The sequence below is a fragment of the Plecotus auritus genome (genome assembly GCF_963455305.1).
Source record: "Plecotus auritus genome assembly, chromosome: 1".
Taxonomy (NCBI): Eukaryota; Metazoa; Chordata; class Mammalia; order Chiroptera; family Vespertilionidae; genus Plecotus; species Plecotus auritus.
Genome location: NC_137770.1, coordinates 68,630,094 through 68,656,137, shown reverse-complemented (window position 1 = coordinate 68,656,137; position 26,044 = coordinate 68,630,094). Strand labels below are relative to the sequence as shown.

The 26,044-nt window shown below is 53.6% G+C and overlaps 2 protein-coding genes across 11 annotated transcripts in view; one reads left to right on the top strand and one right to left on the bottom strand.

Moving 5' to 3' along the window:
* DUOX1 (dual oxidase 1) overlaps positions 1–1,357 on the top strand; it is a gene marked incomplete at both ends in the record, with an annotated part of 30,963 nt that extends 29,606 nt beyond the window's left edge. Inside the window, 2 exons of the mRNA XM_080659134.1 lie at positions 205–333; positions 1,235–1,357. Coding sequence (XP_080515260.1) covers positions 205–333; positions 1,235–1,357 — 252 coding nt within the window. The remainder of the gene's footprint in view (positions 1–204; positions 334–1,234) is intronic.
* Positions 1,358–3,522: 2,165 nt separating this feature from the next.
* Positions 3,523–24,050, bottom strand: SHF (Src homology 2 domain containing F). Of its 10 annotated transcripts, none has more exons than XR_013959487.1 (8): positions 22,641–23,145; positions 13,698–13,839; positions 11,276–11,482; positions 9,624–9,764; positions 8,965–9,041; positions 8,220–8,391; positions 7,963–8,082; positions 3,523–4,264 (listed from the first exon to the last, which is right to left on the bottom strand). XR_013959487.1 is itself a non-coding variant. In XM_080649092.1 (8 exons), exons 1-7 carry the CDS (start codon positions 23,136–23,138, stop codon positions 5,185–5,187), a joined length of 1,287 nt encoding a protein of 428 aa, XP_080505218.1. In that variant the 5' UTR covers positions 23,139–23,145; the 3' UTR covers positions 3,523–4,264; positions 5,147–5,184. The 10 variants fall into 10 exon arrangements, 8 of the variants coding, with proteins under 8 accessions (XP_080505218.1, XP_080505223.1, XP_080505221.1 ...); XM_080649092.1 differs by lacking the exon at positions 8,965–9,041 and adding an exon at positions 5,147–5,191; XR_013959488.1 differs by lacking the exons at positions 8,965–9,041; positions 22,641–23,145 and adding an exon at positions 14,329–14,424 and having other exon boundaries at positions 9,596–9,764.
* Between the last annotated feature and the right edge of the window lie 1,994 nt (positions 24,051–26,044).

The window sequence follows — 26,044 nt, the reverse complement described above, 5'->3', positions numbered from 1 at the left end:
GTAGCTCAGTGGTTGAGTGGGTTAGCAGGAGAAGGCAGTATGGCCAGGGAAGGTGGGTGGACAGCCAGGCTCAGTTGGCAGGAGCCACAGAGCAGGTGGCCCCGATACTCAGCCTCTAGCTCCCTCCCAACCCAGGCTTTGGGTTGGCTTGGGCTAGGCACTGACCCTGATTGTCCTTGTCTTGACCTGCCCCTGTGCCCCCAGTACATCTGTGAGCGGCACTTCCAGAAGGTGCTGAACCGGAGTCTGTTCACGGGCCTGCGCTCTGTCACCCACTTTGGTCGCCCCCCCTTTGAGCCCTTCTTCAACTCCCTGCAGGAGGTTCACCCACAGGTCAGTTCCCCCACCCCCCATCTAGGGCCTCTTCAGTTTATCCTCTGGGGGGGTTGAGCAAAGCTCCCAAACCTGCTTCATCAGGGAAGCTATTGACTGCCAACAAGAACCCATCACCCCCTGGGAAGTTGGTGGGGTAATGAAATGGGAAAGGAGAAGAGGGGATCACCCTGAGAGGGAAGTGGGGAAGCAGGCAACAGGGACTTGCCACTTCTGCAGCCATGATGCCTTGTTCAGAAGGAAAAGCCCAATGATTGAGCTAGTCCTCACCATAAACTCAGAGCTACCCTTAACACTAATGCTGACCCAGGCCTCATCCTGGACACTGAGCTAATCTTCACCATGAACACTGAGCAAGCCACTGCTCTCATAAACACTGGGTGAGCCCTTAATGAGACACTAAGCTATCCCTCAACTTGAACATTGATTAACCCAGCCCCGTATCAGAAACTGCTCTTGCTTGCACTTGAAGCTGGCAATGCTTTGGAAGGGGTAGAGGCTGGACCAGGGGTGGGCAAACTTTTTGACTCGAGGGCCACAATGGGTTCTGAAACTGGACCGGAGGGCCGGAACAAAAGCATGGATGGAGTGTTTGTGTGAACTAATATAAATTCAAAGTAAAGGAGCGGAGGGGAGAGCAAGAGAACCGGATAGAACAGCCGGATCCGGCCCGCGGGCCGTAGTTTGCCCACGGCTGGGCTGGACCCACAGAAAGAAGGTCTACTAAAACCAAGTTAGATTTAAAAATACTAAGCTGGCCCTCACCAGGCATGGTAGAAGCAAACTTTCACAGGAACGTGGAATGAGCCCTCATCAAGGACTCTTCATGGCTTTAACATGGACCTGCGCTGGCCCTCCCTCTGAACACTGAGCTAGCCTTCGCTTCTTCCTTCCCCAACAGGTTCGGAAGATTGGGGTGTTTAGCTGTGGCCCCCCTGGCATGACCAAGAATGTGGAAAAAGCCTGTCAGCTCATTAACAGGCAGGACCGGACTCATTTCTCCCACCATTACGAGAACTTCTAGGCTTCCTGCCCAGGGGCTCCACCCACTGCCTGCTGAGCAGAGGTTTGGGTCACACCTCGCCTCACCTCTGTACTTCCTGTTTCTGGTTCCCTCGCCTTCTCCCCACTCCCACCTACCAACCTTGGTCCAGGTGGCCATGGTCAGTCACCCCATGTGGGTTCAGGGACCCCCAGACTCATAGTCTCAGCCTGGAGAAGTGGAAGGCACTGTCTGGGGACTAGAGGTTGGGAGCTATTATTGTTTTGGGGCAAAGTAACACCTCTTCTTCCAAACTAAGAAAAATTTCAAAAGACTGGGGCTGACAAGTAGTAAGTAGTGTGTGTGTGTGTGTGTGTGTGTGTGTGTGCGCGCGCGCGCGCGTGCCTAATGATGAAATGGGAGCACAGATGCTGGCATCTTAGAACTCCTCCTCTAAGTCCTCCCCCTCTTCTGGGCTATCCACTATCAAAAGGGCTGGCAAATGCCTTCAAGGGGATAGAGGCTGGACCCCAGAGAGAAATTTATAGGAAATCTCTCAGCGCCCCAGTTTAACAGCACAATTGATCTTCTCTCCCAAGGTCTTAAACAGGTACTGTAGTCAGAACCTGGCCCAATATCTCTCTGTGTAGTGCTCTTCAGACCTTCTCTTCTTGTTCCATAGTCTTCTTTACAAATAAACCACTTTTCTGCCCCCTGGGTTGCTTTATTCTGCCCCAAGATGGGGTAGTTACTGGCAGAAGAAGCCACTCAAGTGGCCGGCTAACAGGCCAGTGCAGACATTCTCTGAGCTTTCTAGTATCCTCTGAATAAAGGAACCCACCCAGGCCAAGCACCCCAGCTAGAGACCCCTTTCCCTGCTCAAGGGCATCCTTCTGGACAGAGGGCCTCTCTGAGTGGCAAGTGTGAGGCTTCTGAAGCCTTGCCAGGAGCGGGAGAGGTGTGAGGGGTTTTGGAGAAGGTGGACTGGGGGATGGGGTGGGGGATGGGGGCTGAGACACCTAGGAGCCAACAGGGAGGCAGAGTTGGCCTGGCCTGCTCCGGGATCTGTTACTCCCAGTTCTTCTCTGAGCACCAGGTAGTGAGATGACAGCAAGGAGACAGATGAGCACACCACCTCACCTTTTTGGAACTGTTTTTGCATCTACTTAAAGATAGGGCAACCCTCTCGGCGGGAATTTCTGAAGCAGTGCCCAATTTCAAGTGATTCTATTGTCTCCACAGAATTCTTACCTAGTACATTTGTCGGATCACATATCCTCCGTCCCGATCCCTGATAAATTAACCACTGGATTAGAAAATCCAAAATCCCATGCTTCACATCACACTTTGGAGTTGCAGATCTAGGTTCTGGAGGTCTTTAGACTGTTCTCCCAAGGCAGCCATCCCCAGGGGGTGTGTTCAGCCCCTCATAGAGTTTTTGTTCAGCTTGCACAGGAAAGCAGGAGGGCAGGCCTGGAGTGGCTTGACAGCAGCTCTGCCTGGCGGCCCAAAGGTATTCCTGGAACCTGGGCACTCAAGCCTGGGCGGTTTGCAGCAGGGGTGCATTGGGGGCCACTGGCGGGTGTGATCCCGCGCCCGGGTCCCGCAGTTAAGGGCACGGCCAGCAGAGGGCGCACGCGGACGTCCCCACCCCGCCAGCCTCGGCCGCGAGCCGCAGCAGGGAGGGAGATCTGGACCGAGGCCCGCAGGCTGCAGGTCCTGGGGCGAACCCATCCTTCAGTGAATGGAGGAGGCGGCGGCAGGGCCCCGCTTCCTCTGGAAAGGAAATGCAGTAGGCTGTGCCAGCTTTCCCAGCTCGCGGGCGCGCGGCTTCCGCGTGGCAGGGCCACCCGCTCCTCCCGCCTGGCGCGCTGCCTCTTTGTCTCTCCGCGGCTCCCCTCCTCCCAGACAAATGGCTGTAGGCAGGAAATTGGACGCGCTCCTGGGAAGCTGGGCTCGTCGGCGCGGCGGGGAGGGGGCGCCACGAGGCTGGCCGGCGGCTCCGGACCCGCCCGCCCCCCAGCCGGAGCGGGGGCAATGGGGGATGTTTTGATATCTCGTCAAAGGAAGGAACTCATGCTTCGAAAGCGCTTTTCACAGCCGGCCTGTGTCTGCTCCAGAGCTGATTTATAAACAGATCTGTGCTCGCTTCGCCGCTCCCCACCCGTCAGCCCGGGGTGCGGCGCTGAAGGCGCAGACGCGGCTGTGCCTGGCAGCACTGGGTTTATTTATTGCCTCTGGCCGGGAGCCGGAACGGCCGGGAGGGACCGCACCAATTCCCTCCGTCCTAATCCCTTTCCCGCCTCTCCCGCCCCAGTGCCATCTCCATCCCAGGGGTCTGCCGATCGTTTGTGGGTGGAGGGGAAGAGGTCAGGGTGCCCTGCGGGCCTGCGTCCTGCTCCACCTCGTACTGACCTGGGGGTAGAGGGTGGAGGGGAAGTAGGTTGCCACCTCGGCCCCAGAAGCGGAAAGGGCCTGGAGCTGCGGATCTTAAACTCTTCGGGAGACTCCCGGTTTGGAAGCCCCCTTCCTCCAGGGGCTGCCCAGGGGTTCTTCTCTCCTCAGCTCCACACCTCCTCTTACTCCAAGGCCCATAGCCCTTACTCTTCAGAATAAATTAAGGAATCTCCAGTTTCCACTCCACCCCAGGGAGAGGGGAAGAAAGGCTTGGGAGATCATGGCCCTGGGAAGGACCACAGCCCTCAGCCAGGGGGCAGGCACAGGACTGGGTCCAGGTCTGCCGCAGTGCCCACGCCTCACACCTACAGAGTCCGGATGGCCACGGGGTAGAGCAGGGACATGTGCTCGGCCCCCTTAATGGGCAGCTTGCGGCTGGCGTAGTGGTGCACGATCTCAGGGACGCTGCTGAAGGGCGGGCTGTTCTGGCCCAGCACATACTTGTGTTCCTTGGTCCGAGACAGCTTCATATGCATGAAGCCCTGGCTGCTCCTGGGAAGAGAGGAGACCCTGGTGAGTGGAGGCCCTTTCCAGTCCCCTCCCACCCCCAGCCCTGCAGCTAAGGTTCCAAACCAGCAGAGAGTGGAGGTGGCTATGGAAGATGGAGGTCAGTCCAGAAAGCAGGGAGGGGGCGCAGGGGATTTTGTAAGTAGGTAGCAGTAGGTATTGGCTTTGTGGTGAGGGCACAGGGTGTGCCAGGAATGTGCTTGCAGTGAGTGTACAGGGTGTGTACAGGTGGAAACTGGAGGGACCAACACCCCTCACCCCCACTCCAAACCCTGGTATCCAGGCACTCCTGCCTTCCAGCCTATGTGGCCAGGACCAGTTTACCCATCCCCCTTTCGGAGCTGTGGGGGAGGACACCAGTGAGGCTCTTGGTCACTCCTGTGGAGACAGGAGAGTGGTGGGTGGATGTGACAACCAAGAGAATCTTGGTTCGGGCTCTCCCTTGCAGATACCAGGGGAGGAGGTGAGCTGCTCCCCAAATCTGGGGATAGCCAGCCACCTTGTCCTAGGGACATCCCTTCACCCTCCTGCTAACTGGGCCTTGAGCCACGCCCCCAGCCCATCCAGCCAGCCCTTCAGCCTGGGCTGACGTCATGGGTGAGGCTGCAGCTCCATGCCCTCCCTCAGAGAGGACATGCTCCACCACCTCTCCCATCTCCTGGCACAATCTAGGAAGTCAGCAGTAGTGCCTGGCCCTGACCACAAGACAGGGACCCTGTGCCCCCTTCCCCCCGCCCCCCCCCCTCAGTTCTGGCAAGCTCCCAGATGTCTGGGTACCCTCAGCCTTAGAGCGGGGGTGGGGCCCCAGCAAGAACAACATTTGTCCAAACTACTACAGCCCAGGCCCCAGGTCTGAAACTCACTCACCAGCAAGTGGTCAGCACTGCTTAGGGGAGCCCTGCTGGTCAGAGCCTACCTGGGGACAAGGACAGGGCTCAGAAGCAGGTGTGGGAGGTAGGACTCATGGTGAGGCCCTTGCTCTTGAGAGGTGAGGCTGGAATACCTCCTCGCTTGCCTCCCTGCCTAGGTTAAAAGAGGCCTCTGGACCCATTTCACTAGGCGCACCAGTCAGAAAGCGGGGGGGGGGGGGGGGGGGGGGGGGAGTGGGGTGACTGAAGAGAGGAAAGGGATGGGAGGAAAACACAGGCCCTTAACTCCACCCTTCCCTCCCCAAGGTACAGTGCCCAAAAGCCTGCTGGAAGCCCCAGTTCTGGGGTGTGTCAGGGTGTGGGGCCATCCTTCATCTGTTGGTCTGAGATAACTGCTGAGGCTGACAGTGACCACCCAGGCCCTGGAAAGGAGCCGAGGGCCTCAGGAAAATGTGCAGCTCCTGGGGACTGTAGAAAGGGAGGCAGTAAGTGATCTGCTCCCTTGTCTGCCCTATGCCTAGGCCCAGGCCCAAGGCTGTGGGCAGCAGCGTGGACCCTGCCTTCCCTCACCCTCTCGCAGTTTGGGGATGGCTCTCTTCCCACAGTCCACTTGGGAAAAGCACCTCTCCTAACAACTTTCATTCTATCTTCTCTGAGGAACAGATCTGGGCAAAAAGGGCAACAAGTAGCCAGAGACCAGAGTTGGAAGCTGAGAGCTCAGCCTCCATCTGGATAACTGAGCTCCTGGGACAAAGTCCCAAGGGTCCATTAGGACACAGCAGAACCCTTGCCAGACCCTCAGGGGCCAGGGTGGGACTAGCTGGGAAGCAGAGCCAGGGCTGGCTTGACTTGTGGAGGAAGCTGTTTAATTACCAATGAAAGCCCTTCCATTACAGAGAGAAGAGAAACCATAATTGTATTTCAGAAAAGCCATTTATATGTGAACGAGGCTCTGGCAGACAGTTGCTGGCGGGGCCAGATCAGCCAGGGTTGGAGCCAGGCGTCCAGACGATTCTCCCCCTTTACACCCCAGGCTAAGGCAGGGCTGTGTTCTGCAGTGCTCTGCTAGGGAGCCAGACCCCTGCAGTCTCCCTTGCCTTAGACTGTTACAGACTTGAGGGGTGGAGCTGTGCAATGGAGGAACAGTGTGGTTATTAGAGTCAGACTGAGCTGGGTTCAAATCCTGCTCTTAGCCCTAGCCAGTCTGGCTCAGTGGATAGAGCGTTGGCTTGTGGACTGAATGTTCCCGGGTTTGATTCCTGGGTTGCCGGCTCGATCCCCAGTGTGGGGCGTACAGGAGGCTGCCAATCAATGATTCTCTCTCATCATTGATGTTTCTATCTTGGTCTCCCTCTCCCTCACTCTCTGACATCAATAAAAATATAGTTTTAAAAAATTCTGCTCTTGGAATATTATTAGCTGGTGGCCTTGAGCCAGTCATACCACTTTGAGTCTATTTTTGTTTATAAAAAGAGATTGATTTGCAGGATGCTAGTTGGTTTAAGAGATGGTGTATACACTGCTATTTGGCATATAGTATATGCTCTATGAATCTTAACTATAATTTTTAAAGCAATACACATTCCGGAAGTTATGTAAATCACATTTTTGACAAATTTTTCCCAAATGCTCCTTTGATTTTATGATAATTTGCAGACTCCCAGAGCATGAGAGCTGAAAGAAACCTAAGAAGTAACCATCAACATATTTTGCAAATGGAGAAACCAAGGCCCAGAGGGGTTAAGGTTGCCTTGGGTTACATAGCTAATTTTACTAAACCCAAGAATAAAACGCAGGTTATGACTATAGTCTGGCTTTTTCTTTTCTTCATTATCTTTTAGTGAAGCTGAATACGTATCATCAAATGTATCTGTTTAGTAGTCCCAAATTTCCATATATTGGATTTGTTTGAAGTGCAGGTATATCAATATTCTATTGCACCCAGAAAATGTGATAGAAGGTGATATAGATGCTCCAGTAGTGGCAGAGGGCTGTGAATGGACACACCACTCTGACAGGCGGTCCTGTGGAGTACAGGCTCTACCAGGGGGAACTCTCGGGTGCCAAGGAGATGACTTGCCATCCCACCAGGAGAGCCTGGGAAGCCAGTCCTGGCCTGTGTATCTGCTCCCAGGAAGGAGGGCTGATGGGAAGGGAGGGCCGACCTCCCTGACCTCTTCCAGGATCACTAAAGCTCAGTTGTCAGCCAGTAGCAACCAGATCTCCTGCAGGCTTCTTCAGAGTGAATAAGAATAGCTTTGTGTACACAGCCCTGTCCTCCTCCCAGGACCCAGCCTCCTTCTCACCCTGTAGATCCTTTCAGGCAAAGTTCCTATCTCCTTGCCTGTGCTTTTAGAACATTTTGGACTTCCATTAATGATGATGATGGTGATCATTTATTGGGCACTTAGCACCATGGCAAGTGCTTCCCATACATTATTTCATTTAATCATTCCCTATAAAGTAGATATTATTATTCCCTCACTTTGTAAGTTAAGGAAACTGAGGCCCAGAGAGATTAAGGGGACCCAAGGCCACACAGCTAGTAAGTGACAGAACCCTTCTGAACTGGACACCAGCTTAACTATTTCCCCCAAGAAACTATGAGCTCCTTGAGAGCAGGGGCTGAGCTCAGACCCTTAGGGTGTGGCCCAGAGTCGGCAAAGGTTCATGGGGGATGGGGTCTCCCCAGCTTGGCTGAGCCTGGGAATATTAGGGTCTCCTCCTGTCCTGCTGGTTGTCCTCCCAGTGATTATCCTTGGTGCCACCCTCACAGGCTAATCCTGTCTAAAACTGCCAGCCAGCCCCACTCACTTGAGGGACAGGGAGAAGTCATTCTTGCTGGTCTCACTGTTGCGCACCAGGTAGCTGGCCTCTTTGCACAGCCGGAGCAGGTTCTCGGCATCTGTTCGACTGATGGCCCCATGGTACCAGCTGAGGATGAGAGAGAGGAAGGGGAGCATCTCTGCTGGGTCCCTCGCTGACCAGGCCCACTCATTCGAGGTGTCCCCTCAGGCAAATGCTAGGAAGGGAAGGGAGGGGAGAGTCCCCAGCTGGACACAGACACTCACACCTGGTTTTCCAGAGGCAGTGCTGGGTCTGTCCTCTCTCCCAGGGGGCTGCTGGGCTCCATGCTTAGGGGCTTGGCTGACTTGGGGTTCCCTGCAGAGAGTCGGGGAGGTAGACGCCCCTTCTCCTCCAGGCCGGGTGACAGGCAGCTCTTCTCAGATCCTTCAAACTGGGCTGTGGGGAACATACCAGTCACAGCCACTGAGGACCCTAGAAGTAGAGCCCTATAGAATAGCCAGTACCCCACCCCCATTTCCTGGACATGCTCATGGGCCTGACTGGCTCTAGGGATGAAATTCTGGGTCCATCCCCCAGGGGCAGAGGTGAAGGTGGGGCTCAGCCTTCCAGTGCCACACAGGGCCTCCCAGTCCCTACACTGTGGGAAAAGAGGGGAGAGGAGCAACAAGAGAAACCACTTAAACTTCTCCCTGGGGAGCAGCTGACTGCCTTCCCCTATTCCATCCTCCTCAGGGTGGCTTCAGTGCTGATAATATTGTTTCTTTCTCCTCCTCAGAGTTCATTACCGTTCTCCAAATCACCCTTGCCAAGCCATTCTGTAGAAATGACTTATCGATCTGAGAACAATTATCTGATTCCCCTTGGTGCCATCCTGACAGGCTAATCCTGCCCAAAGCCGCCAGCTGGCCCGCCCCTCCCCCACTCCCAAGGTCGCTGCCCACAGACTCCCCTCCCCACCCCCACAGAAACCCAGTAGAGGGGGCTCTGTCCTCCCCGACCAGGGCAGACCTGAGTGCTGAGCCTGCACAGGGACAGCTGAAGCCAGCAGATCACATGGGCATAGGCACACATGCACAGGTGACATCCTGTATTTACAAAATACCCACTCACACTCGGGCACACATGTACAAACAGGTGTTCAGGCCTCTGTGCATGTGCAGAGATACACTCTCCCTCCCCCTCCCCCCCCTACCCTTGTTCCCCCCAACTGCCCATTCTGGGTAAAACTGAACGTAGATAAAGTGTTCAGTGCCTTCTTTCTCCCCATTTGGACTATTTCCCTCTCCTTGCAGCACTTTCAAGCCCTTATTATCTTTCAGACACCAAATGCAAGGAGTAGATCCTTTCCTAGACACTTACTGTGCTAGCTAGTGTCCCCCATCTCAGGAGTTACTTGCATTGCTGAAGTTCTGGTCAGGCAAAGCACTACCCAAAGAAGTGAATTTAGAATAGTGGGTTTCAGTGGGATTTCCCTTAGGAGACACCTTCCCCATACGTTTGGGGAGGGAGGGGAGATGTGTACTTTCTCCCTTCTTCCTCCAGAAGAGAGGGGTTGTTCCTGGGTCCTTCAAACCATGCCCCACCTCTTAGCTCCTCCAACCCAAGCCCCCAGGGCCCGAGGGATGAGAGGACACTTCACCCTGGCCAGAAGCCCCGACAGGACCCACCGCTGCCATCCTCCAGGCTGGGCTCGGGGAGGGGTGAGGCTGGACCGGAGATGTCCCTGTCCCCGTCGGGCAGGGAGGGGCTGCTGTCCAGCTGTCCCACCGGTGGAGGCCAAGGTAGGTCTTTGATGACCTTAATATCAACTGGAACCAGTAGCACAGCAGGGAGAAGAGAGACAGGCAGGGACAGGGATAGAGACAGAGACAGAGACAGAGAGAGTCAGAGGCTGAGACACCAAAACCCAGAGCCAGGACACAGGACAGCCTAGAAAGGAGGAGGGTCAGAGTGGAGACAGGGGTGGCTTCTGAATGGGGAACAGGACTCTCAGAGGGCCAGGTGGAGCCATACTGACCACACTGGGCTGGCATGGTCAAAGGTGAGAGGCTCAGGTGGCAAAAGCAGGGTCTTGCTGTCAGCCCTGTGGATCCCCTTCATTTGACCTCTCACAAGCTTCCAGGAACCAGAGGGGCCAGGAAAGGAGGGAAAGAGGGATAAGGAGCTGCCCATGTCTTCCAGCACCACCCCCAGGTTCCCTCAGCTTCCTGGCACCCCCCGCCTTGCCTCTGTAACCTCCTTTCCCCACGGCCTAGCTGAGACAGCCCAGCTCCAGGTTGTCAGGGATACTCAGATGTGGGGGCAGAAGTTTTAGTGAAATTTGCCCCCATACCCTAAATCCTAAGTCCTGACAAGAGAAGAGTGATGCCACGGGCGGCGCCAGGACTGCTAACAAGGTTTCCTAATGACGAGCATAGATTTTCCCATTAAGCAAGCCAAACAGTATTGATTCTCCAAGGAGACTTCTGGAGATAAGCGGCCCATCCTCAATGGTGCGCGCTTTACAGGAAACAAATTAGAAACCTTGTGGTTTCTCAGTCTGGCTGCCAGGGTGGGCCTCCCCACAGAGCAAAGAGCTGGGTCCAGCTCCAGGATGAGCCTCTTGCCCAAGGAGAAGAAAGAGGGACATGGGCATGGAAATGGAGTCTAATGGCATTTAAGTCCTCTATGTCCTCACTGAATCAAGGATCCAGGAGTTAAAGCTCTTGTGCTCCCTACCCCCAACTCAAACCACCCACACACACCTCTCCATGTCGGATTCCAGGCCTGGGATGGCCACTGTGGTGGTCGGTACAGAAGAAACCTATCCTCATTCAGTAAGGGGGATTTCTCAGAAATCCCTCTGGGAGTAGGCACCCCTGGTCTGCATGGCCTACCACTGGGAGACACAGCCCTCTCACTCAGGGTTGGTATCTCTAACGGTTACAGAGGCAGCTGTTTTCATTGTTTGGAGGGTTAATGCCTTCTTTTGTTAAGTATTTAACATATGCCACAAGTTTTATAATTTTGTTTGGAACTTCTTTATTTTTAAATATACTCAGTCCCCCGAAAGATGGAAGTGGCCCAAGCCTCTTGGCATCGGAGAGGTGGTGATGCAGGGCGACACCTTCATCCTCCTCTTGTGCCCACACCCTGACTCTGCACACAGCGCTTTGTCCACCTGCCAACTCACAGCTCCATGGTGAAGACACAATGCAATTCTCTCCTGGGCCTCCCCCCCCGGCCCCCCGCCCTGCCAGGGTGCCACCCCTTCACTCCCCCGAGACCAGAAAGCTGCCCAGAGGCCCCGGCGGACCTGCCCTCTCCACCCAGGACTCACCAGCAAAGGCTTTAGAAATCCGCTCCTTCTTCCATTCCCAGGGCTGGTCATACTCCTCGGGCGGCCTCTCATCATCCTCAGGCAGGCGGGACTCCCGGGGCCAAGGGGCCCCCTCACCCTCAGGGGTGGCCCCCTCCTCTTCTGGCTCATAGGGTGTGTCATACAGAGGCAGGGGCTGAGTGGCCGTCTCCTTGGAGCCCCGGATCTCTACCAGGGCAAGCAGGAGGGAGGTGTGAGAGCCTGGCTGCCTGGCCCAGCCCCCCAGCAGGGCTCCCAGCAACCGGTCAGACTTCCTTCACAGATGCCGGTGGCTCTGGGGCACACATACAGGGTCCCTCTCCCTCAAAACATCTCTGGGGTTCCAAAAGCATGGGACCCAACAGAGGCAGGGGTAGAGGCACCAGAATGAAAGACAGAAAAAGATCCTGGGATGACCAGCAAGGGCTGGGGAGCTGAGGCTTACACATTTAGGAAACCAAGTCAGGGTCCTCTCCTAGTCCATCTCCTTGCTACCCAACTCCATTTATTTCCTTGGTCCCAAGTGATACCATTTCACAATATGACAATCATTCTTTGTTGCTCAGACACTGCTGACCACCCCATCCTTGAAATTGTCCCCTTCATGGATTGTCCTCCCATTTGGTCTCTTTTACTGGATCCTCTCTTGGTCTCTGTTTCCCAAGGCCAAGTCTTATTCATTTCTCCCAGGCCTCATCCTTGCACTATTTGCCCAGTCTCATGGAACCCTTTGCATCTATGTTTCTAGTTGCCATAAAGATGTTTCAGTTTGATGTTTCAAACTCACCACTCTCCCCAAATGTTCTTCTAGTCTGTTCTGTGATTTTCTTTTTGAGATCTCTGACCCCAGTGAAACTGTTATAAAAGCTATGGAGCTCCCCATATGTGCAAATTTTCTCATCAATTCCAGGGCACTCATGGACCTCCTAGGGCAGCGGTCGCCAACCGGAGGTCTATGGACCACTGGTGGTCCGTGAGGTCCAAAAGGTTGGCGACCGCTGTCCTAGGGGGCCACACCCCTCTGATCTAAATATGGTAGCCACCCTCCCACTATCTCCAATACTGCTCTCCTTGGTCCTGGCCCTCCTTCATTGTCTGAGTCCCATCTGTCATTGCCAATGCCTGGTGAGTCTCACCCTCATCTCGCCACATCTAGATTACTACTTGGGCGAACCTCCATTCTTCAGGACCTTGTTTCATTGGCTCCATGGAATAACACTCCTGACGGCTCTCTGCCCCTCTCCCACCTCTCCCAAGGAGGGAGAGCAGTTTATCTGATCTGCTTTCTTACACAGAGAGAACATTCTGATTCTTTCTCTTCCTGCCCCTGTGCAGGGGCCTACAGTCATGCTACGTTGCCCAAGCCTGAGTGGGCAAGTTTAATTCTTGGGGAAGTATTAAGAAGCCCATTGTAGTGACATAGCTAAGTAATGTTCTCCAATCACCTTTATCAGTAATGAAACTGACATTGTTATCTCCATTTTCTGTTTCCTTGATCTTATTTCTCAATTATTTCCAAGCTCCAGAGGGGAAGAAAGGGGTGTTAATTATTGGTTTGTAAAGCCTCAGTAATTTCCACAATAGGCTGCTAACTCATCTTTCTGATTGATGCCCAGCTCTTCTAGTCAGTTCTGTACACCAAAGCCTTTGTAATCCCCTTAAAATGCCTTATTTGTCCTGTTGTTTTCTTGCTCAAGAATCCATAATGGCTCCCCTTCCCCTTTTGGAGCAAGTCCAAATGCCTCATTCCAGCCTTTAAGGCCTTTCAATGTCCCTCTTGGCCTCTCTCCTCTTGCCTCTCCTGTGAACGTATCTTCCTTTCATCCTGCCTTGGGAGCTTGGCTTAGACTGACTCACCCCTGTCCTCCTTGCCCCAGTCTGGTCTTTCCCTGAGCCCTTTCTTGGTCTCTGCTCCCCAGAGCCAGGTCTTACCCATTTCTTCCTGCCCTCACTCCTTGAACTACTTGCCCAGCATCATGGGCACTGCATCTGCATTTATAGTCATGCGTTTCCAATTGTCATAACATCGTTTGACATCACATCGTTTCAAACTTACAACCTTCTCTAAAGCTAGTGATTCTCTTTTAGGGACCAATGACCCCCAGCCCACACCATTATCTTGCCCTTCCTGCCTATCCCAATTCTTCCACCTGTCTGACCTTTGGTTGTGTGGCCTTCTCTACCACCTCAGGTCTCAGGCACCACAAATCACAGCTCCTTCTCCAAAGTGACTATCTTGAAAGTAGTGGTCACCTTCCCCGAGGACCCAGCAAAGGCATTCTCCATATTTTCTAGAGACCAAGGAATCAATTCTTAAGACATGTGGGTCCCAAAGCTTCTTTTGCAGATACCCAAGCCTCAGGGAACAACTTCCCCCAACACTCTCCCTTACTCTGTCACTCACCAGCCATCATCTTTTGGGCCTCATAGGGCTCCATGTAGCCATCGTTTTCTGGGACCTTCTCTGGGGCTCCTGAAGCTCCTACTAGGCTGTCACCAGTCTCCTGGACATCAAACGGGTCTGCATAGTCTTCTAGGATTGCCAACTGTGGGAAGAAAGCAGGCTTCAGACATTTGAGAGACAGCTCTTCTCCCCAGATGCTCTATCCACAGGAGCAAGAGTCCTGGACAGGCTGCCTTAGATCTGGAGCCCCAGGTACCCAAGGGCAGGCTCTGAACTTAGATGGGGACAAGCCCTGGCTCTTCCTTTGCAGGGGTCTCCCACTAGGCTGCCCCCAAAATGGTACTTTCTTTTCTGTTAATTTTGTGCCTCTGGGCCATCCCCTAGGCTAAATAGCCAGGATGAGACTCTGGGCCTTAAAGCCTGCCTCAGTCAGGGTCCAGGGAGCCCAAGAGCTTACACCAGGTGGTTCCACAGAGGGGGTTAATTCAGAGAACTGGTTACAATGGAGTTCAAAGAGTGGACAGGCACAAGAAGCAACTTGGAGATTAGCTTGGTCCATGCCTACCAGTGTGTTACCAGATGCTGAACAAATATTATTTGACCATCAAGAACAGAAAAACTGAGTACTCACTTTATGCCATGGTTCTGCTGGTTTAGCTGCAGGACATCCATCATAATCATCATGTGGGTATTATTATCCCCGTTTTAAGGAAAAGGAGGCTCAAAACAGGTAGGGGACAGGTAGGGGACAACATGCCCCAGACCATTCCAAGTAAGTGGAGGAACCAGGATTGAAACCTGCATTCTTTGTACAAAATCATGCTGCCAACCTGCCACCAGTGGGCACCTTGGCTGTCCTAGGAGAAAGACAACCTTAGGACAGCCATAAGGAAAGCCAGGATCTGGGCTCTGCTGAAATCCCCTGGGCTCCTGGAGAACAGGGACAGGAAAGGCCTGGTCTTGGCCCTCCATATCCCATGCGTTCTCCCACACAAACGGCTCATGGCCACCCCTCTGTCCCTGCTCCCAGTCAAGGCAGAGGGAACCACAGGCTGCACACCCTGCAGAGGAGTTCAAGGTGCTCAGGGCGGGGCACAACTGAGGACAATAGAGCCTTTCTCCGAGCTGGGCACAGGCTCCTGGGCGGCAGGGAGGGGAGGACTGGTGAGGCAGAGACAGAGCCCAGCCCACCCAGCCCCTCAGGGGAGCACTGCATTAACAAGACATGGCTCTGGGGCCAGCAGCACAGAGGGGCCACTCCTGCCTCTCCCCCATTCTTGGTCTAGGCTTTGGTTCTGGGCCAAGATCCCACAGATCAGGACTGTGGGAGCCAGTTGAGCAGGGAAGCTGTAAGGGTGACCTCCCTGCCCTGGGTTAGTGGATCTGGGACCCTTAGTAAGGCAGAGATGGAAAAAGGAAGCTTCCCACCTCAGAGACCCCTTCTTCATGTTCCTTGGGCTGCTGCAAACCCCTCCAAGGGTCTCCAAAGCATGTCCCAAAGGCTCCTACCATCCCACCCTTCAGCTCTTCAGCTCCCACCTTATTCCATTTTGTCCTAGTCAAGCTGCCCAGCCCCTTTCCGACCTCAGATCTCTGCCTGCTTCCGAGAATACTACCATCTCGGATCTTCCTAACCCACCACCAGATCAGCCACTAGCCTGGAGCCCTTTGTCATTTTTGTCTCTCCGGCTCCAGTAAGTACCCAGCTCACAGTAGGCACTAGAGCAGCCGTGGGCAAACTACGGCCCGCGGGCCGGATCTGGCCCGTTCGGCTGTTCTATCCGGTTCTCTTGCTCTCCCCTCCGCTCCTTTACTTTGAATTTATATTAGTTCACATAAACACTCCATCCATGCTTTTGTTCTGGCCCTCCGGTCCAGTTTAAGAACCCATTGTGGCCCTCGAGTCAAAAAGTTTGCCCACCCCTGCATTAGAGTAATGTTTCTATTAGAAAAATGTTTCTACCAGATCAGCTCCTACCTCCCTCAGAGCCCACCACACCTCATCCTCCTTCCTCTAAGAAGTAAAGAAAATAAATCCACTCACCCCCTCCTAACCCAAACTGCTTCCTCCCAGGCCAGCTGGCACACCCCCAAGTGGCCCCACCCACTTGACCAAGGGGGTTCTGGAGCGAGCCTGTTGGGTACCCAGCCCAGTTAGCACTCAGCCTCACAACTCGCACATGGCAGCAACTCAACAGTAACTGAATCAATGGACAAGCTATCCTTAAACCTTGCAATGGCTCTCCAGTGGCTACAATAAAAAGTCCATAGTTAAAGAGATTTAAAGATTCCACTTGCCTCTTTGGTTTCTCTTTACCCATCTCAGACCACATTGTTACCTGAAAGCTCAATGCTCTTTTTCTCACCTCAAAAGCTTTCCCTAAGCCTGAATCAAATTCTTTTCTTCTTTCAGAAAGCCTTTCCATTCTCCCCCCAGGTCAGGTTAGGTGCCTCTGAGCTGGGCTGTCACCATGTGTGTAGTGAATACTTGTTTTATTATCTGTCTTCCTGCAGACTGTGAGCTTCCTGAGGGCAAGAACCATGTTTACTTGCTAAATTCCCAGTGCCCAAAAGTGCTCAGTAAATCTTTGTTAAATCAGTTCACGTGAAACAGGAAGAATGGACAAAGGAAGCGCATTTTCTTGTTCATTCAGAAGAGGGAGGAGGCATGAATCTGGGTGGGGTGGAGGATCAGGTAGGGGGATTGAGACCCTGGAAGCTGCTCAGTGAGCAGAAGCATCCAGAACCATGCACCGGCGGCCCCCAACTCCACAGAGCCCCCAGCCCTACCCTCACCAAGCTTGGTCACAGCTGTACTAAGCACCCTTCCCGTTGGAGTCCTGGGCCGGTGCCTAGAGCCACGACCCCTCCCAGGCCGGCGTGGGCCTCCCTAGCGCCAGTCCTTGGTGCCCGTGGGCGCCCAGGTGGCAGCTTTGTGGGCAGCTCAATGGCTCCTCTGTTCCACTCCTGGCTCCACACCCTGCTCCAGGAAGCCCCAACCCCCCTGCCCTGGGCTGGGGTGCCCAAGGAGCCGCCCATGGGGTTGGGAGTCAGGAGCAACAGCAGAAATGCCTGCTGGGAAACCAGGCAGGACAGGCACTTGCCCTAGCACAGAGGACCCGTGTCATAGACCAGGCCTGCTTCCTCAGGGGCTTCTGGGTTACACAGGAGGCAAAACTGCTCAGTGGAGGAAGCTGCCCCTGTAGGCTTCTGCCACCTTTGTCCTACCACTATTTATTTTGTGCATGGGCCCTTTACCGGACTCTAATGTGCTCACTATTATACACCACGTCCACCACAGAGCCTGGCAAACAGTGGGTGCTCAGTGCACATTACTTGGAGGCTCGACAGGCCTCCTTCTCCCCATACCCATAGACTCTCAGATCCCCATTTATCTGAACTCTGACCAACCAGTAGCAGCTGTAGGAGCAGGCTGTCAGAGACTCGACTTTAGAATGGGGATCAAAGCCCCTGACTCAGGAGCAGAAGGGAGAAACTAGCAGGGCAGACATCAAGGCCAGGGCTGATATTTGGGCAAGCCCTCTGGTAGTCACAATGCTGCTGAAATGCTGAACCATTTCCAAGCTAGTATGTAAATAGCTGCTGCCCAGAGGGTCCCCTTGTCCCCATACCGCCTGCCAACCAGGTCCCCTCCTTTCTATCATCCAGCAGGGTGCCACCAGGAGGCAGCTCTTGTGCCTGTTCCAACTGGGCAGTGCCCCTCCCAGAGCAGCTGTCAGGTTTGAACTCTCCTTCCTTCTCAAGCCTCTCCTGAGGTGGCTGGAAGGCCCACCATCTGGTGCAACCTTCTACTCTGCAGCTGGGCCCTCCGCCCTCCATGGGGCTTGTGAGTCCAGGGAGACCAAGGGGACAAACATTACAGGATTTGGCTCGGCAAGGTACCCAAAATCTACCACTGCCCCTTTTCTCCATTTCTTTAGTTTACATTTAATGTCTGGAGGCCTCTGTATTTTTATCTGTAAAATGGGGCTGGTATTAGTACCTACCTCATAGGCTTGGGAAGAAGATGATGAATGCAATCGATGCTGCCAACCTTTATAAGGTGTGTCTATGGCTCCCTCGAGATTAGGTGGCAAATGCTGTCCTTCATCATCCAGAAATTGGTAAACTCAGCACAGAATGCACTCCTCATTCCTTCTCTGAGTCCCCTTCCCCTTGTTCATTAGCAAATGTCTAGTGAACACCTCTGCTCTGCAGGGCTCCTCTCCATAAGTGCAAGGGTCCCCTGGCACGGTGCTGGCAGCCAATCTGGAGTCGGGCTGCCTGGCTGTCAACCTGGGCTCTCCTACTTACTAGCTATGAAACCATGCAAGTGTGACCCAGCATTCCTGTGCTTCAGTCTCCCTGTATATAACCCAGGGATAATAACTGAATTTCCTCATAGGGTTGTGCTAAGGATCAACTGGCCTAATCCATGTCAGCCGCTTCAAAATGGTACCAGGCACAAGGTAAGTGCTCAGTAAATATCCGCCATTATGTCATTAAAGATGAAGAGACCAAATTCCTTGGTCCTCCAGAAGCTCACAGTGACAGACACAGAATAAGCTCCAAAAGACTGAAGCATCTTGAAGTGCTGTGAAGCCCCACATCTGGGAGCCAGGCTCTAGAAGCACCACAGGCTCACTGCTGTCAAATAATATCACACTGGTTCTGTGGTGAGGGCAACTGGAGTAGGCAGCAGGTCCCCCTCCAAGCCCAGGGCCCAGCCAGCTGCTCCCATTCCCATTCATGGTCTACAGGGTCCCAGCTGTTCCAGACTCCTAATGGACAGAGTACCAGGGCTGAGGTGTCTCTGAGTCATCGTTCAAGCCAACAAGCCAAAGATGTCTTCTAGAGGGTCAGACTGCCGCAATGTGAGGAGGCGGCACTGGGTCGAGTGGACAGGCCTGCCACACAATCCCACAGGTCTCAGGCCTCAGCCCTCCCCAAAGCACCAACTGCAGGACAGACGACCAGTTCAGGCCACAAAGGGTTAAGAGGTCTAGCCAGTCCACAAAGGTCCCTGATCTGGACCTCTCTCTTCTCCTCCCTCTACTTCCACAGGAGGCCATGTGCTAGATAAACAGATCAGACCTCCTGGCTCTGTGGAAGGCATAACAAGGAAAATTAAGGCAAACAAGCAAACTCAAAAAAAGTCAAGTACCAGGTCTTCTGGGTGGTGAGTCCCTTTCAGGGCCTAGGTATCATTTATTGATACATAAACACTCAATGAACACTGGGTAAGGGAGGGCCCCTACCCGTTCTCCTAACCCCAGGGGAGGCATGTCTTGTTTAATTTCAGACACCCAAATATCTCCTTCACTTTACTGTACCCTTCCTACCTGTCTGTTCACTCATTCTAAATTTGGGCCTGAAGGATCCAAGTCCATGTGGATACCATCTATAAGGTACACCAATTTTTAGTTACATTCTTAATATTTTGGGCCCTGTGAGAACCCCTTTTCCCAGAAAAATGCTCATATACTCAAATATCTGCACAATTTCTGGAGGTTCACGAACTCCAGAAACCCCATAAGCCAGGGGTGAGCAAACTTTTTGACTCGAGGGCCACAATGGGTTCTTAAACTGGACTGGAGGGCCGTAACAAAAGCATGGATGGAGTGTTTGTGTGAACTAATATAAATTCAAAGTAAAGGAGCGGAGGGGAGAGCAAGAGAACCAGATAGAACAGCCGGATCCGGCCCGCGGGCCGTATTTTGCCCACGGCTGCGCATAAGCTAAGAATAAGAACTCTAGTTTCACTTCATATAGGATGCCTGTCTTATTGTTCCCATCACATTTCTCTCCTCTCTCTCTCTCTCTCTCTCTCTCTCTCTCTCTCTCTCTCACACACACACACACACACACACACACACACACATACACAGACGCATATCTTGGCATGATGGACGCAAAGGACACACTGTGCAGATGGTCACAGACAGCTCAAAGCTTCATCCAATCAGGGCCCCTTTCCCATCCCCATCCTTCTTTCCTAGACCAGGTTTTTCCTGTTGAAGGTCTGAGAAAAGGGAGCAAAGCAAGGGAAGGCCTGGCTCTCTGACCTCTGTCAGAGCATGGCCTGGTGGCCAGAAAGGGTCCAACACCATGCGGGAGCTCTTTTTCGGCCAGATGGCGAGTCCCTGCCTTCCCATCCCATGCAGGGTTCGGCTCCTGCTGCTCCCATGCCTGTCCTGCCAGGCCTGCCCAGATGGCTACCCTTGTACCCTGCCAACTGCAGCAGTAGGTCTCAGGGTGGGCCAACAGCCAAAGCCCTGCCTGGGGAGAAAGCTAATGGTCCTGAGCCCCTTGGGCCTCTCAGGGTCCTATCTAAGTCCCCATTCTCTCCTACCCCATATTCACTGAACTCATTTCCCCTCAATCTCTCTGGCTCATCACAGAGGCATTTCCACCCATTTCATCAACCCTCACAAACCAGCCCCTTTCACAGGGTTCTGACCCACCCAGCACCAGTCACTGGGCTCCCGGAGGAGAGAAATTGGCCGGCCCAAGGCACATCCTGGTCCCCAGTGCCTACCTCACCTCAGCCAGTGACCCAAAAGCAACAAGTCAAGAGGATCTGCAGGGCTGAGAGGAGGGAGAACAGAGAATAGGGATAAAACAGCCACAGAATGGAAAAACTGGCTCAGTAATGCCTCAAGAGCCAGAGCCAGCTCACTGTTCAGGGGCAGAGTGAGCTCTGTAGGCATATGCTGACACTTGGATTTAGGGTAAGGGGTTCAGGTACCTTGTCAGGGCTCTTCCTAAGGGAAGACTCTAGGCTCCCCAAAATGGCTCCTAAAGGGGTGAAGCTGCTTTCTTGGAATGGTGGAAAGTCCCAGGTCAGCATCCCTGCCCCTGGGCCATCTTGGATGGCATCCTGGCTCCTTCTCATCACACCTGGTAAAGAAGCCACTGATTGTGTGGTTCCCAGGATATCCTGCTGGATTTCATTCCTGTCCCTGCAGCTGACAAAGGAGTCAGACACCTCTTGGCCCCCAAGGTCTGAACAGCCCACAGATCATAGAGCTGACCCAGGGTGAGGAATGGATGCCCTCAGTGAGAGGAGGCTGCAGGTCTCTGACTGGTTGTGTGGGCACAACGCCTTCATTGTGGGGTCTTTGTGACGAAATGTACTAGGGGAGTCTCTGACCCTCGGGCCACAACGGCAATGGACAGCCATCATTCAGGACATACTTATGCACCCTTCTTTATGCCAAAAATGGTGTCCATCACTCGGAAGACACAGACTTGAGGAGAACATGGTCCTCATCCCGGAGGAGCCCACAGCTTGGTGAGAAGGCTGTTAGACCATTCTAGGACGAAGAGGGCCAGGAACAGCTCAGGCCCAGGTGTGGATGGGTGTAGACAGGGAGGAGGAGACTATTGGTTAATAGTAAAAACAAGCCCGGCTGGTGTGGCTCAGTGATTGAGCGTGGACCCATGAACCAGGAGGTCAGGGTTCCATTCTCGGTCAGGGCTCTATCGCCAGTAGGGGGCATGCAGGAGGCAGCCAATCAATTTTCTCTTACCATTGATGTTTCCATCTCTCTCTAAAATTAACAAAAACATTTTTTTAAAATAGTAAAAACAAGGCCTAATGCTCTCTGTGCCTTACTCCACCACCATCACATCACTCAATAGCCGGGGACAATCTGGAAAAGGGGAGACTAAGGTAAGGACACGTGAAGAAAGCACAGCCTCCTTCTGCAGGCTAAGGATCCTAACTCAGGATGGGCAGCCATGCCCCATGGCAGGAACTAGGGAAAAAATAATTCGCATTCCTGAGGCTTCTGCTCTGACCCTGACACATCTCTCTTACCCAGGAAATCAGGCAGAACGGCACTCTCTCAGCTGAAAGCCTCCACCCTGGAGCCAGTGTATTCGGACAGCAACTTTGCTCTCCAATCCAATAAAACTGTTCTCTGAGGAGGAGGGGGGAATAAGCCCCAGAGCTGAGCTCCCAGGGGAGAGTGAAGAGGGACAGCAGAGCCAGAGTGGCCCAGACAGTCATAAAATTTAGGGCTAGAGGGACCTGGGGATGGCTTTCTGCTGTCAAGGAGGGATACGTCAAACTGAGGTTGGGCATGGGGTGGCTTCTCCACCAGGGCCTGCTGAGGCACAGCGGGTGTTCTCTGGAACAGGGGATGCCCAGCTCTCCTCTCTACCCCAAGCTTGCAGATCCATAAAAGGCTCTTGCCACCCTCAGAATGGACAGAGGGAGGAAGAAGCCAAGAGAAGAAGAAGCGCGGTCTCAGCTGTTCAGCCCCTTCTGGGCAACAGGTTCTGAGCACGGACTGTCCCCACACCTGGGGGGACAAGGGAAGGAGTGTTATAGTGGGCCTGCCTGAACCTCAGCATCCTCAGCACAGAGCTGCACACTGCCCGTCGGGTTTCCTGAGAACAACAGTCCACCCAGCTCCAGTCCGACTGGGTGAGGCAAAGGCCAGCTCTTGCTGTGTCCACAGGGAGAAACCCCAGCCGTCACCCCCTTCCTGGGGCTTCAGCACCTGCAAGGATGCCTAGGCTACCAGAGGAGGGTGAGGAGTGGAGCTTTGTGCTGCTTCTGCTCTGGTGGGAGGGGTCAGAGATCAAAGGGCAGTGAGCTGCTGCTCCCAGTGGGCAGAAAGGCCAATAAGGGGGGTGAGGGGAACTCAAATCCCGTTAGAAAAAGGCCGGCTGATTAAGTCCCAGGGGGCTGCGATGAGGAGGAGATCAGAGCCCCAGAGGGGGAGGGTCACCAAGTCCTGGGGCGCGCGTAGGTCCAGAATTGGAACAAAGGTGGATTAAGGCTCTGAGCCCCCGGGGTCAGGGACTAAGACCGGGTCCGTCAGGAACCGTGACACCGAGGGGCCGGGCGGCCAGGCCACCTTTGTCCCTCCCGAAAGCCCTGGACCACCAACCGCCTCTCCTTCTGGACACCCCGCCCGTCACGGCACTCACCCTGTCGCTGCTGGCCGGGGGTCCAGAGGTCCGCTCCTCGGGCGGGGGCGCTGGGGGACCCGGGGTCTCGACCCGAATAAGGCGGTGGGGGGGCGAGCCGTGGCGCGGGGGCGGCGTGGGGCCGGGGACCACAGGGGCGGCTAGGGCAGCGGAGCCGGACGGCCCTCCGGAGTAGGGGTCTTCGAAGTCCCGCTCCCTCTGCAGCCGGTAGGCGGCCAGGATGTCCGGGGGTGGCGCGGGGGGCGCGGCCGGGGAGGGTACGGGCGGCCGGTAGTCCGGCTCCGGGGGCGCCGGCTTGCCCCCACCGCCGCCGCCGCTCCCCCCACGGAAGCCCAGGTGCTCCCGGAGCCACTTGGCCACTCCGCCACTGCCGCCTCCTCCTGGGCCGGCCCCGGGCCCCCCAGCGCCCCGGCGCGAGCCCCCCGGGCCGCCCCCCGCGCTCCCCTGAGCCCGCGGCCCGGGGCCGGAGCCCGCGGGCGGAGCTCCGCTCAGCAGCATGGGGCCGGCCGACTGCGCTCCGATCCTCGGTCGCGGGGGGCGGGGCTCCGCGGCGGCGGGAGGGGCGGGGCTCGCCAGTAACAAGGAGGGGCGGGGTTCCGCTCCCGGCGGGGCCCACCTCCCCAGGCCCCCCGTGAAGAGGGGCGCGGGCTTCCAGCCGCGAGGACTCAGGAGGACTGAAGCGGGCGACCCCAGGGCAGGGGGCGAGTCCCCGACTGAGGATGAACCCTCCACGTGTCGCCCCGGTGCCCCTGTGGGGGCGCACCTGTCCCCATCAGTTCTCCCTCGCGGGCGACGCCTAAAGAGCCCTCGGGCACCTTCCGTCCCTCTCCCTCCCCTCCCCCAAGACACCCTAATTGGGAAATCATATCCGAGGAGGAAAAGCTGGGGAGGGCGAGAAAAGGGGCTGTGCCTAAGATGTGTCTGTAACTACACCCTCCCTTGTGGGAGCCCCACCTACCTCCTCCCATCCAGCTGCTCGCATGGTACATACTCGAGCCCACATTGCTTCCCAGTCAGGCAGACACATCTCCCATCACAGACTTCCTAGAGGTACCACTTCTCCCGTGTCGTTTCCACACACGCCCTCCTCACACGCCAACAGCCCCTGCATAAAAGCCCGTCATCCTCCGGAGCACCCGCTTCCAGCAGGCCCACCGAGCGCGCTCACGCAGAAATCACGTTAAGTCACATCCCGGGTTTCATTGTCAATCAGATTAGTGACAGAAGAGAAACAGACGAGTCAATAAATCAAGGCTAGAAACAGTTCCAATGTTGTCTATCACATACCTCTTATCCTGAGGCTTGGATGCTGAAGCGATAGGCATTTTTATCTTAGAAGTAAAGCCAGTTTCTCCCCAGAAATGTACCCGCGAAGCAGACATCAACATTTGCTTTCGGCTCTGCTGGGTAGTAGCAGCTTCACCTCACCATCACCCCCTGGACACTGCCTCAGTGTCTCCCTCACTCTTAGCTTCGTATCTGCCTCTGGGGGAGCAAAGAACCAAGAAAGGGGGCTCAAAGCTGGATGGCAAACCTGAGAATCCCCTAGGATCCCCAAGGAGGGCCTCAGGTCTCAAAATATTTGAGCTTCTGCTTTATTCATAGTCCTAGCGTTATAGGACTGTGCTTCTCACACTTTAATGTGACCATGAATCTCCCCGGGAACTTGTTCAACTGCAGTTTCTGATTCTGTAGTTGTGGCTGGATAGGATTCCAGACTGTAGCTCTAATGGACTCCCAGCTGATACAGATGCTGCTGGTTCTCCCGCCACACTTAGATTAGCTGGGCTGTAGGAAATACTGAAATATCTGATACTCTGTCTGGCTTCGTGAACTACAATTGGGAAAATGACATGTGCACATTGTAAAAGTAGACCTGGACTGGGTAGGCTTTGGACAGGTGAAGCAAAGGAGTGAAAGTTCATTCATGCCAAGCTAGGAGGTCAGCATGAGCTGAGTGAAGGCATTGAAGTAGGAAACAGAATGCCATAAAGAAGGGGAGGATTCATAGTAGGGAAAAGTAGGAAATAAAGTTAGATGAGGAGGGGGAGGATATCATAAAGGTAAGAGTTTAAATGATAATTGAAATACTGTAATACCTTGTGTGCACCATGTTCTTAATCTTATTTTTTAATGATCTGTTAATGCAATTTCCTTCCCCACCAAAGTGTGAACTCCTGGAAGCAGGCATTATTGAATGCCTCCTGGGGCCAGGCATCTTGCTAGGAACCCAGGATAACAGAGGTGAAGCTGTCACAGCAAGGGTCCTCTGAGACCTGGGTGGCATTGGCCGGATCCACTGTCTTGAAAGTTAAGCACGTTAAGCATGACACCATAAAACCAGGCTTCTGAAGGGGAACAGAGTGTTCCCACCACTTAGTACAGAGCCTGTTGTGTGGCAGGAGCTTAGCAAATGTTGAAATGAATAAAGAACATTTCTCTTGTTCTTATTTTGTAGAGCTATACTTAACATTGCATAATTTCCCCATTTTTGTTATGTCTTATTTTCTTCCAACTCCTTTTTTAAAAAATTGCAAACCTACAGAGAAGCTCAAAGAAAGTACAGTGGGAATCTGTATACCTTTCACTTAGATTCACTCTTTTTGAACATTTTGCCATATTTGCTCTATCCCTTTTTTTCTTAACCATTTTATTGCAAGTTGCAAATATCATGGCACTTCTGCTCTAAATACTTCAGCAGCAATTTCCTAAGAATAAGGAATTCTTCTATAGGGCCATAAGATCATTATCACAATAGTATTGTCTATTGTGATAGATAGATAAAATTCAGTCTATACTGAATTTTTTCTATTTTTCTCTGCAAAATCAAATATTTACATATATTTATATAGATTTGATTTCATCTAGACTCCTCCATTGCATTTGTTTAAGTTTCTTTAGTCTCTTTAATCTTGAACAGTTCCCCATTTTATTGTTACTAGTTTGTTTTTTCATAGCATTGTTCTGAAGCGTCCAAAGCAGTTGTCATATAGAATGTCCCGCATTCTGGATCCTTCCATAGTTTCCTCATGACTAGATTCAGGTTAAACATATTTGAAAAGACTTTTCAGTTTTGAAAAGACCACCATGTAGGGGATGTTGTGTCACACTGGGAGGCCACTAGTGCATATTTGTCTCTTCATTGGTGGTGCCAGGCTTGCTCACTTGGTTAAGTTAGAATTCATCAGATCTCTCTACACGACAAGTTAAAGTAGGTTCTGGCGTGCTTTCTTAAGACCTTTTTACTATTTGCTCCCAACAAGGTTTTACCAAGTGGTTTTGGCTTCCCTGCTTGCATTTGTTATTACACTGTGGTTGCAAAATGGTGGCTCTGTACTTCTGTCATTACTTCTGTGTTTATTATCTGGCATTCTTCTGTGAAGAATTCTTCCTCTTTCTTCTTT